Source organism: Sceloporus occidentalis, unplaced genomic scaffold (assembly GCF_023333645.1).
Source record: "Sceloporus occidentalis isolate IW3139 unplaced genomic scaffold, rSceOcc1.0.p SCAF_1, whole genome shotgun sequence".
In the NCBI taxonomy this organism is placed as follows: domain Eukaryota; kingdom Metazoa; phylum Chordata; class Lepidosauria; order Squamata; family Phrynosomatidae; genus Sceloporus; species Sceloporus occidentalis.
Window position 1 is genome coordinate 11259014 of NW_028316981.1, and position 12924 is coordinate 11271937.

Consider the following 12924-nt stretch of genomic DNA (forward strand, 5'->3'; position numbering starts at 1 on the left):
CTGCCTGGGTTGATCCTGGCGCTGGTAGGGGCGATCCTGTTGGTAGGATCTCTGGCCTTGACCGTACCATGGGCGGACGCCTGTGAAACGCTTACGGGAAGCCTGAGGAGAGGAAGACATACCGTGCTTCTTCGCGGCCGTCCGCATGCGGTATTTAAAATTGAGCTTCTCGTCCGTCTCTCGGTGGAAGAGGCCGTCCTCATCGAATGGCATGTCCTCAATGGTGGTACGGGCGTTCTGATTGAGGTCCGAGGATCTGAGCCAAGCATGTCTGCGGAGGGCAATCGCTGCAGCCATGGACCTCGCCGAGCAATCGGTGGAATGCCTGGCCGACGTGATGAGCCAACTCCCAATGGAGTGGGCCTCATCCCGAACCTCGGAGAGGGTGGCCTGAGATTCATCGGGAAGGTCGGGGATAAGTGGAGAGATCTTCTCCATAAGCCACTGGATATAAGCACCCATACAGGCATTATAATTGGCCACTCTGATCCCCAGGGCTGAAGAGAAGTAGGCCTTCTTGGCCAACGCGTCCACTTTCTTGGCCTCCTTGTCACCTGGCATCACGGACGATTTCGGGGTCGACGTCCGCTGGGCGCCCTCGACAATGGCTGAGTTCTGTCTCGGGTGTCCAAAGAGCCATGAGGGAGTGGACGGAGCAATCCTGTACAGGGACTCTATCCTGCGGTTGCTGGAAGCCGTCGCAGCGGGGGCATCCCATGAGCGTCTCGCCAGCTTTTCCAGCGATGGCAGCAGTGGGATTGCAGGTGGAGTAGGCAACTTCCCGTGGATCCTCCTCTCGATGGGGTCAGAGGCTTCGTCCTCTACCTGAGAGATCTGTATGTCCAGTGCATTGGACATTTTGATGACGTGTTCCGCAAAGGTGCGGACATCATCAGTGGGTGACACGGCGCCAGGCTGGACAAACTCTTGGATGGAAGGCTGGTAGTCTTCGGCATCCGAGGCATCGGAGTCACTCTGGGGACGGTACCGGACTTGGGAGGGAGCCTCTTCATCGGGGTCCAGGTCCACCACCTGAAGGTCTGGAGCTGCAGCCGTACGAGAAGAGGCTACAACGTCGCGAGTCGGCCTAGGTATTGGCTCCGGCCTAGACTTCCGAGACGGAGAAACAAGACGGGGTGCGACGGATTTCCGTGGGACGGCCATGTAGTAGGTGTCCGTCTCACTATCATAGAGATAGTCCGGTCTCTTCGGCTCTCTTGGAGGAGAAGGAGAGGCAGCCCGGTGGACCATGGCGGTATGAACAAACGACCTGGGCATCGGGGTCACAGAGCGATGACTGTGCGTGGAGCTCGCTGGAGAGGCCGGTTCCGAAATGACGTCAATGGTGTCATCCGGCATATGACGAAAACTAGGCAGAGCCCGACCAACCGAGGGAGAGCTTCTACGGCGGTCAGGGCGGATAGCGGGAGCCCCTGAGGTCTTGGAGCCCTCAGCTCTGGAGACTTTGTCCACAGGGCGAGATTTCCGAGGTGAGTGCTCGGGGGCCGGCCGGTCCCGAGGAGCTTCCTTACGCCGAGAGCCATCGGAGTCCCGTTTGTCAGAACGGTGCCGTTTGGCCAAGGAGTGCTGGCCCTCCGAGGGAGAAGTGTGAACCCTCTTGGAGGCCGAGGATGATGCAGTGGCGGAAGCCGGAGTTGTCAGCTTGGTGGTCGGAGGCCTCGAAGCCGAGTCTGAGGATGTCGAAGGCTTCGGCACCGAGGGAGTGGAGCTCGAGCCCTTAGTCGGACTCTTCGAGGATGGAGCCTTCTGGCCCGAGGATCTCGAGGCAGACCCCTTCTGGGCGCTCGAGTCCTTGTTGGAAGCACGGTCCTCCTTAGAGCTCTTCGGGCGCTTAGGTTTCTTAGAAGGCCGAGGAGCGTCCGCCAAGGGAGCGTCGGTGTCCGGTCCCTCGTGGGGAGTTATCTCGACGGGATTTGGAGGATCGGCCATGAGTTGGGTCGGGGCCTCTGGAAGAGGAGGCAAGGGAGCCGACCCAGTGGAGGAGGGAGGCCCCAGAGAAGACGCGGCACCCGCGGCAAAGACCCTAGAATAAATGGCCGCCTTGAGCCTTGTCTCCCGATTCTTTCTCGCTTGGGGGGTAAGGGATTTGCACAAGGCGCAGGAAGATGGGATGTGCGCCTCTCCCAAGCAAAGCAGACAAGCCGAGTGAGGGTCCTGGCCGGGGATCTTCCCTCCACAAACGGTGCACTTTTTGAAAGGCACCGAGGGCATGATCTGCTTACGGTTCGAAGGTCGACAAGCCGAGGTCAATAACGAGGTAAGTCCGAGAAGAAACAGTCAAGGGTCAAGCAAAGAGTGGTCAAAAAACGGTCCGTGGTCAGTTACCAGTGATTGCAATAATAATAAGAAGAGCGAAGTTCCCAAAGGCAGCAAACGCGGCGGAAAAAAGGAACTGGGGAAAGAGCGGGAAACCAGGGGCTTTATAAGGGATGGGCGGAGCTACCGCCAAAAAGTTTCTATATGTTGCAAAGAGTACTTTGCCCAGTGATTCTAGAAGTTTCCGAAGGTACTGCGCAGGCGCAGTACAACCCATTTGTATGATTCGCAGAGACCACGAAGAAGAAACATTTTTCCCATGTTCTGGTCGTCTCTGAAAATCTTGCCAACTCACTGGCTTTCCCACCTTCTCTACAGGATTTGGAATAAACTGGCTCGGTATACATTATGCAAATCAAGCCCACGTATACATCTTTGCTAAACATAATTTATTCTACTGTTGCTATACATGGCATGAATAAGGAGTTGCAAAACAGTGAGGATTAATTTTCCTGTATTTTCTGCTTTGGGCCATGCCTAGCACTTTATCTCACCTTCTGCAGAGAAATGAGATCACTCGGGGTTAATGTCTGTGTATTAAGTTGACGAAAGAATGATATTTCTAAAGGTAAGCATTCCTTCCTAATGGTTATGATGACAAGTACAGATGGGAGTTTTATTCCTACCGCAGAATGTGGATGGCCATATAATTCTTCCTCTGCGGTTCAGTCCTGTGTTTACTCAAGACATACATCTCATGAAGTTTAATTTTGTTGGTTGGTTAGATTTATATCTTGCCTTTCTCCCAAAATGAAACTCAAGGCAAATTTTACTCCTGTCAAGAACTGCTGCCTTAGGGCTCAAACAGACAGGCCAAAATAAAGCTGCTTTGGGTCAGTTTGGAGGTATGCTGTTAAACGACACATGCCTCTTAAGAGGCCAGAAGCTGTACCAAAGCTGCGCTCCAGTCCTTAGGACTGAAGCGTGGTTTCTGGCCTCTGAGGACGCATGCATCATTTAAACAGCATACCTTCAAAATGACCCAAAGCAGCTTTGTTTTGGCCTGTCTGTTCGGGCCCTTAGTTTCTCAAAATGGTATCATTTGGACTCTCACCTATAAACTATGGGAAACATGACATTTGTGGCAAGCAGCTAACAAAGAAGAGGAGTACTGAAAAAAAATCAGAATCTAAAACTTGGTGTTCAGAAATGAAAATACATTTTGGCAAGATAATAAGCCCACCACAGTTCAAAAGCGCACTTTTTCCAGCAAAAGTCCAATGTGGCATAAAAAGGTTACAATGATACACCAGCCAGCAAGGTATAGTGGTTTGAGCCTTGGAATATGACTCTGGAGACCAGGGTTCGATTCCTATATTGGCCTTGAAACCAAATGGGTGACCTTGGGCAAGTCACACTCTCTGCCTCTCAGAGGATAGCAATGGGAAAAACCCCTTTGAACAAAACTCGTCAAGAAACCTCCATGATAGCATCATCATGGGTCAGATACGTTTTGAAAGCACACAACAACAACAACAACAACAACAACAACAACAACATGAGGCACCACATACAAAGGTCCATCATGGACACATCTTTTTTTGGAATGAAGCAGGCATTTTCTGGTGGTTGTTTTTAAATAATAATAATAATAATAATAATAATAATAATAATAAACCTTTATTTATATAGCACTGTAATAATAATAATAATTCCAAAGATACTCCCAAATATAGGGTCTCTGCTTTCTCAATTGCTGCTGCACATTTCTATAATTTCCTAGTAGATAACAAAAACTAAAATGTGACAGGGTTGTTCTGAATTGCACATGTAACAATAATCTAAATCATGTGGTTTCCCAGGTATCATTGGTCTGCAACCTCCAACAGCTGTAAACCAGAATAATGATAAGGAATGCTGGGAGCTGTATTCCAGCAGTATCTTGGGGTTCCCATCTGTGGATTCAATGGTCCCAACTAGGGCAGATTTATTAAACCAAAAGAAACTTGGTAAATCAGCACTTATTATATAAATCCACTGATTCAATGTGTCTATTCAAATTATGATTAACACTGGATTCAAGTTTATGATGTGTTAACAATTGTCATTTTATGACAAATGCACTCACTGAAAGCAAACATAAACATTTTTGGCTAGAGAGGTTCAAAGAGATGTTCCTCACCCCACCACTTTTAGAAATTAATATGACTTTATTTTTCCTGTTATGTAACTTGATCACTGTGATCCTTTGTGTCCAATATCGTTTAAATTTCTTTTGATGGATCTTTTTTATTTCTTTCAATTATTAAGTTCTACTCTCATTCTCCTGTGGAATGAATGGAGCAGGAGTGTCCACTGTTTAGCATCTTCAGATGCCTTAGAAAAGAATACATTAGAAATGAATGTTTGCAAAATTATTTTGAAAAGCTGTATGTTAAAAAATAAAAACGGACCAGTTCATGTTGTTATGTACCTTCAGGTCATCTCCAGTTTATGGAGACCCTAAGGCAACTCTATCAAAGAGGTTTCTTAGCAAAATTTGGTCAAAGAGGGGTTTGGGTTTGGCTTCCTCTGAGGCTGAAAATGTGTGATTAGTCCAAGGTTAACCAAAGGGTTCCGTGCCTGAGTGAGAATTTGAACCATGGTCTCCAGAGTCGTAGTCCAGCACTCAAACCACAAAACCAGTTCATGTAACACTTTTTTATCCAGTTTTTCAAACTGTGCATCCTGACTTATAAAAATATATAACTTCTCAGCAACAGTCTAAGACTGGACTTCCTTGTTTGTTTTTCTGCAGCAAAAGAATCTGCAGCTGGTCGGCCACTTTATGGAAGGCGAGGACAAAATTCTTATTTACCCTGCAGTGGCAAATGGGAAATATTGTTCCAGACCATGGCATACGCATTCCCTCAGTACCCTTCATAAATACTCTGATGTTTCATCAATGTACCTTGGTGCCACAGTTCTTCCCACCCACAGAAGATAGAGACCTTATGAATGTCCTATGAGTTTTCTGATGGCCAATCAACTTATCTCGCCGAGAGAAGCCTCTCCCACATTCGGGGCATTTGAATGGTTTCTCTCCAGTATGGATTCTCTGGTGTCCAATCAAGTGCACTCTCTGTCTGAAGCATTTCCCACAGTGAGAACATTCAAATGGCTTCTCTCCTGTATGAATTCTCAGATGTCTTGTTAACTCTGCCCTATAAGTAAAGCTTTTCCTGCACACAGAACATTCATGCAGTTTCCTTCCTGAATGACTGTTCTGGTTTTTCTGCAATGTTTCTTCATATCTGAAGCTTTTCTCATCCTCACAGCATTCATAAGGTTTCTTTTCTGGGTGGCAGCTCTGGTGTCTGATGTGTTCATCTCTCAAGTGGACACTTTCCCTATATTTGTAGAGTTTATCTCTTTTAAGGATTTCTTGAGGTTTATTAAGACAACATTTTGCCTGGATGTCTTCCTTCCATGCAGGACATTCACAAGGATTCTCCCCTGTGTGCACCACAACAAAATCTGACTTATAGCAGTATTTTCTCCCATATTTGGAGAACAAGGGCTTTCCTCCCTCTGTGGACTTTGCAGAGGTTTTGTTATCAGCACCTGCAAGACTTTCTGTGACTTCACTGCAGTCTTGCTCTCTCTCCATTGGTCTCTTCTCCTGTTGTCCTTTGCACTCACGTCTTCGGTCATGACTTTCTGCTGTCACAGGAAAATTCCACGGAATTGTTTCTGCTAACACCTTTTGTGTTTCTTCTGGTACAATCTCTCCCTGCTGTGATTTCTCCATCTTGATCCAATATCTGCTTTTATCACCTGGAGAAAGACAGAGAGGAATTTTGTCCATGCTGTGGTCAACTCTTTTCTAAATTCCTGCAACTGCTTTGCACCTATAGTGTTTTCTCCTGTCATATCTCGTTTGCCAGCTGATTCAGAATGTCTCAACTAAATTTAGCCTTCTTTTTCTCTCTATCAACACATTACCCCACCCTTTATATCCAGACCTGTGTGTATTCTTTGCTTAGCAAAAGTTGTGATCCAAGGAAAGATGGGTTTTGAGCATGCATAACTTTACAAAATAAAAGCAATGATAGCAGTTTCAGCTTTTTGATCAAAATACGCATCATGGTAAGAATGTGTTTAAGGCTCTGACAACCAGACCCACCCCCTCCATTGTAACAGTCATGTCTCACAGTGCAGTTTCCCCACTGAAGAGCAACGAGGACAATTCAAAACCTGGAAGTTTTTACTTTGCAAAGCAAAAGGTTTCAACAGACTTCCCAAAATGCAGTTCTGAGTGTTCCTGGAGGAAAACCAATCACAGGAACAACAGCTTGACAGATTCATAAATAAGGAATTCTCACAAAGGCCAAGGAGTGCCACACCCCAATTGAGTATACTTGATCTTACAGCCAATGCTAACCCACTGAAAAGGTGGTGATGGTTTTCTGAAGCTTTTGCTGTCAAATTCAACAGTCTCAGGCAATAAAAGATGGCAGTGCCTGAAAAGGCATACACCAAAACTTGTTCTCTTAAGACTGCAACCTGACTACTTTTGCTTAAAGGGTAAAAATTAGTGTAGAGAAAGTGGCATTCATGGGAATAAGATCTACTGGCAGATGATTCGAGGGGATTGGGGAGTGAGCTCCTGTCTCACCACTCCTTACTTGCTTCTTAGAACTGCTCCCCCAATAGCCTCCCATGACATAGGAGACAAAAATGATGTCAGTGTTTTCATGAATGCTCTGATGCTTAATCAGTTTATTTTTCTAATTGAAACTTTCCCCGTACTTGAACCTGTCATAAGATTTTGGTTCCCTCTGCGTCCTCTGATGGCTGGTCATTGCACTTCTCTGAGAAAAGCCTCTACTACATTCAGGCCATTTTAAATGATGCTCTCCTGTATGGGCTTCCTGAGGACCAATCAAGTGTTCTTTCCATCTGAAGCATTTCTGACATTCTGAACATTAGGGTTTCTCTCCATTATGAATTTTCTGATGCTTCTTCAAGTCTTCACCCTGAGTGAAGCATTTCTTACATTGAAAACATTAATAAGGTTTCTCTCCAGTATGAATTCTCTGGTGTCTTGTCAGTTCTGCTCCAGAGTCCATCTCACAAGTAGAACATTTGTGAGGTTTCCTCCTTTTATGAGCATTTTGATATTTCTGCAGTCTGTCCATGACTCGTGCTTCTTTTTCTGTCATGACATTCAGAATTTTTGTATCCTGGGTTCAGATCCACAAAATAATCTCTCCAATGCAAGCTTTCTTCACATTTTGAGAGCACACATGCTTTCTCTCTTTTAAGGATTCCCTTAGGTTTATTAAGGCAGCATATTATCTGAAAGCCTTCCCCTGATATGGAATATTCACAGTGGTTCTCTCTAGTCTGCATCACAAGATCTGACAGATAGTGATGTTTTCTCCCATATTTGTAGAACAAGTGCTTTCCCACCTCCATGGACACTACAGAGGTTTTGTTATCGGCACCCATAAGACTTTCAGTTGGTTCAGTGCATTTTCTCTGTCTTCACTGGCTTCTTCACCACCTGACCACCTCTGCACACCCATTTCATTTCATGAATGTTGTATGCCACTGGAAAATTCCACTGGGATGCTTCTGCTGACACCCTGTATGCATCATCTAGCAATGATGTTCCTGCTGAGATTTCTCCATCTTGTTCCAAAAGCTCTTTTCATCACCTGAGGAGAGAGAAAGAGGAATTTTGCCTCTATCCTGGCCACCGCTTTTCTAGATTTCTGCAACCTGGCCTTCTCTCCTGTCATCTCTAGCTTTCCATCTGATTCAAAATGTTTCTGCTAACATGCCTTTTTATGGTGTATGTGTGTGTCTGTGTCTATCAATTATCACTCTCCCTTCATATTCCAGGCTGTGGCTCTGGTTAATTTATACAAAAGCTGCTCCAGTTATTTACAGTATATGAAAGTTACTTGGGGCTCTAAAAACAAGGCTTTCCCTTTCCCTTCTTCCATTCATTTTCACATCATCGTTTGTCCATTAAAGAATTAAATACAATCTTGTGCCTTGAGAGGCAAAACTGTAAAACCTTTGAAAACTGCAATAGCTAATATTCCTTGCAGAAATACAGCAACTGCAACAATTGTTTAATCCTATACAAATCTGTACATAAGCAAGTCTTACAGAAGTCAATGCATGTTAGGTTCCATTACATATGTTTAGGGAGTCCAGTCAAAGCCTGTCTGCTTTTTGCTAACAAGGTGAAAATGGTTTCAGAAGCTTTTTGGATACAATTCAATATTCTCAGTGACCAAAGTATTCTGCCCCTAAAAGGCCAGATAGTAAATTCAGGACTGTAAGAGAAGCATACTGGCCCATCCAGCTTCTTATTAAGATCTGAGCAGAGGTGACAAATCTGGCATCTGTAATAACAGAACATGGTGACAGACCTCTCCAGAAGTGGTTATGTATTCTCCTCAAACATCCTCCTGCCTCTGAAATATAGGTGCTAACCAAGGAAGCAGGAATGTTACTGTTATTCATAGTGCTGAATCAAGAAAACTTTCTGACTAAACTCCTCCCAAACTTGGTCCTTTTGAAATATGTCCATTCTCAGATACCTAATCAGTTGTTATTTGTTACTTTCGATCATGGATTTTCTGATGACCAGTCAATTGTTCTTTCCGTATGAAACATTTCCCACACAAACAACATTCATATGGTTTTTCACCAGTATGAATTCTATGGTGTCTCATCAAGTTCTCCCTGCGATTAAAACTCTTCCCACACTCAGGACATTTATATGGTTTCTCTCCAGTATGAATTCTCTGATGTCTTGTTAATTCTGCTCTAGAAGTAAAGCTTTTTCCACACAGACTGCATATATACAATTCTCTTCTTGAATTAGCATTCTGATATTTCTGCAAAGTTTGTCTGTGTTTAAAACTTCGCCTAGCCACTAGACATTCATAAGGCTTCTTTCTTGAGCGGCTATTCTGATGCTCAACAAAAACATCTCTTTGATGGAAATATTCCCCACATTGGGAAATTACTTGCGGCTTCCCTCCTTTAAGGGTTTTCTGAGGCTGATTGAAACAAGATGTGTTCTGCATGTCTTCCTCCCATGTGGGGCATTCAACAGGGCATTCCCCAGCATATGTGACAACAAGATCTGACTTGTATTTTCTCCCATACTTGGAGAGCAAGACTGTTTCCCCTTCTATGGGCATTCCAGAGGTTTTGATGCCAGCACTTGTAAAGCCTTGGGTCAGTTCACTGGATTCTTTTTGTTCATCTGGCGGCTCTCCCCCCTGTTGCCCCTTGGACCCATATCTGTGGTCATGAATTTCAGATGCCATGGGAATGCTCCAGTGCAGAGTTTCTGTTAGCACCCTGTGTGTTTCTTTTGGCAAAGAGTCTCTCTGCTGAGATTTCTCCAGCTGGATCCAACACCTCTTTTCATCACCTAAAGAGACAGAGAGAGTAATTTTGTCCATGTTCTTGTCATCTTTTTCTTCCCCTAAACACTCTCAGTTTCCTTCTACTTGGTCATCTCTACTGTTGATTCACTGCCATTCCTTTTCTGCCACTTCATAATTTCTCTGATCTTTGAAATAAAATTCCCTCCCAAATAGTAAGTCCTCTCTTTACACCCATGGTGTACTTTTTATTTTTGCCTTGAAAAAATGTGGACTTGTGGTTTCGTTTTGGCTTCTTTTTGCTGCTCCCAAGCTTTGGAACTCCCTCCCTAGAAAGGCCAGGATGGCTCCATCCCTGCTGTCCTTCTGGCGGCAGGTAAAGATGTTCTTGTGCTGGCAGGCTTTTGCAAACTGATGAGGGCTGGGATTGGTGTGCTAATTAAATTTTAAGGTTTGTATTTTTAACATATTCTATTCTAACTCATAACTGTTTTAACTTTTAAAATGGTTTAACTGTTTTTTACATTTATATTTATATATTTTAATGTTATATTATTTTTTAAATTGTATTGTTTTTAAACTTGCTGTTTGCCGCCTTGAGTCTCTATATTAGGAGAAAGATGGGATATAAGAAAATAAAATAATAATATTAATAATAATAATAATAATAATTCTTATCAATTAGAAAAGCAAAGAGAAAGAGAGCAAAACTGACTTCCTTCTAAAAGGTCTAGTTCATCTAATCATGGAGAAGATAATGGGAACTTAATACCTGTCAGGCCCTTTTTCATTTTATAATACATATCATGGTTTCATATCATGGTTTCTCTGCTGAAGGGGAGAAATCAAACCTTGGAAAATTTACTCTCAGAGGCAAAAGCTTTATCATACCCTCCCAAACTTCAATACTCAAATATTCCTTGCTAAATTCTAGAGCTAAGAATGATGATGGCAAAGCACTCTAAAGGGGCCTAAGTGCTGGCAAACCACTCTTCACTCGGTTCTTTAAAAAGCCCTCTGCTCCCTCCTAGAAAAATAGATGTTGACCAAGAAAGAAGAAACATTAAAGTTAGTCATAGGTGCTTTGGTGCAGACATCAGTCAAAACTTCTAGCAGTCTTTGGGTCTTTCATAAATGTTTGTCGAATGTGAGTTTTCTGGTATCTGATTCTTTTAAAGTTGTTAGTTTTCATTATGAATTTCCTGATGACCAAGTGTTCTTTCCATCTAAAAGACCTCCCAGTCACATGATTTTTCATCAATTTGAAGTCTGTGATATTTCCACAAGCTTTCTCTGCAACTGACATGCTTTCCATATTAAGAGGAGATTTATATGATTTCTCTCCAGTGTAAATTCTCTGATGTCTTGTTAATTTTGCTCTAGAAGTAAACCTCTTCCCACATAGAACACATATGAACAATTCCCTTCTTGAATTAAGAGTTCTGATATTTCTGTAAAGCTTGTTTGTGTCTAAAGCTTCTCCTCATCTGCCAGACATTTATAGGGTTTCTTTTCTGGGTAGCTATTCTGTTCTCCAATAAAATAATCTCTCGTTAGTAGAAACTTTCCCTGCATTCAGAAAGTATATGTTGCTTCTCCCCTTTAAGGCTTTCCTGATGTTAATCAAGACATTGTTTTAATAATAAACTTTTTTCCTAAAAAATAAATAAATAAAAATAAAGACAAGGTTTAGTTTGGATGTTTTCTCCCATGTGGAATATACAACAGGGTTTCCCACTCTTATGCATGACAACAAGATCTGGCCTATAGTGGTATTTTCTCCCATAAGTGGAGAAAAAGGCCTTTCCCCTTTCTATGGGCACTACAGAGGTTTTGCTGACACCACCTCTACTAAGACTCTGGGTCAGTTCAGTGCATTGCTTTTGTTTCTTAACTGGTGGCTCTCTAGTTTTTTGTGGGGGTTTTGGGCTATGTGGCCATGTTCTAGAAGAGTTTCTTCCTGACGTTTCGCCAGCATCTGTGGCTCTTCATTTTCTGAAGATGCCAGCCACAGATGCTGGCAAAATGTCAGGAAGAAACTCTTCTAGAACATGGCCACACAGCCCAAAAAACCCATTAAAAACTATGGATGCCGGCCATGAAAGAATTCGACTTCACATTGGCGGCTCTCTCTTTTGTTGGACTTGTATCTCTAGTGATTCATTTCAGATAGGAAAAATCAATTGGAAAGTTTCTGCTATCACCCTGTACATTTTTATGCAAAGGTTTCCCCTACTGAGGTTTCTCCATCCTGATCCAACATCTCTTTTCATCACCTGAAGAAACTGAAAAGGGAATTTTGTCCATGACTAGTCATCCCTTTTCTGGGTTTTTGCAACTTCCTTCTATACTCGTCCTTCCACATTTGTGGCTTTGATTTTTGTGGCTTTAATTATTCACTGATTTTATTGATATGCTATCTCTAGGAACATCTAGGTCCTCCAGTACAATTCTGTGGTCAACTTTAACCAAAAGTCACACTGAAAGACCTAGAGATTCCAAGAGAGGACATTCCACTTGGCATTTGTAGCTCCTCCAGCACAATTCTATGGTCAATGCATGGCAGATGTTGACCACAGAGTTGCATTGGAGGATCTAGAGATTCTAAGAGAGAGGTTATCTCAAGTAAAAACATAGTGTTTTTGTTATTTACCATATTTCCACATTCACAGGGGTCCTGTGCCCCTAACCCCAGCGAATGTGGAGGGATGAGTGTATTTAATCCTTTATCTTGCCCCACCTTCTTTTCCAGCCAATTCCAAATCTTTGCTAAATTCAAGGGTTTCCCCCCTGCCCTTTCTATCAAAAGATTACCGCTCTCTTTAAGGGCTCTGTGTATTTTTTCACTTAACCCAGCTGCTCTCAAAATACAACATGGATGCTTTGATGGTTAAACAGCCTAACTCTCACAATTTGGACACTAAGGACATCCAAAATCAACAGTCCCCTAGAAGGTTCCCAATACTCTACCTCAAGATATCTCCAAATTCATTCTTGCTCAAAATCTGTCATGTTTACCACAAATTCATGGTTTTCCTGGTAGTACCCTAAAATCACAAGATAATGGCCCTCTCCAGTATGTTTCATAAACAGTCCTGACATATGTGAGTCAATTCTATATTTGGAGAACTGACATTCTGGACATCTGGCTGATCACTGCTGTGAGTAAATGTGTTCACAAGACTCTTCAGCTGCAGGGCTCCAGCTGGAAACCCTGGTCTCCCAAGTTGTCCAATGCTCAAACCACTAT

At 43.3% G+C, this 12924-nt stretch overlaps 2 protein-coding genes across 2 annotated transcripts in view; both read right to left on the reverse strand.

Moving 5' to 3' along the window:
* Positions 1-12924, reverse strand: part of LOC149320727 (uncharacterized) — a 53069-nt gene that overhangs the window by 12086 nt on the left and 28059 nt on the right. Inside the window, exon 9 of the mRNA XM_089502750.1 lies at positions 5881-6093. Coding sequence (XP_089358876.1) covers positions 5881-6093 — 213 coding nt within the window. The remainder of the gene's footprint in view (positions 1-5880; positions 6094-12924) is intronic.
* On the reverse strand, positions 8695-10272 carry LOC149320728 (uncharacterized). The gene has a single exon (XM_089506155.1). It carries the CDS (start codon positions 9750-9752, stop codon positions 8895-8897), a length of 858 nt encoding a protein of 285 aa, XP_089362281.1. The 5' UTR covers positions 9753-10272; the 3' UTR covers positions 8695-8894.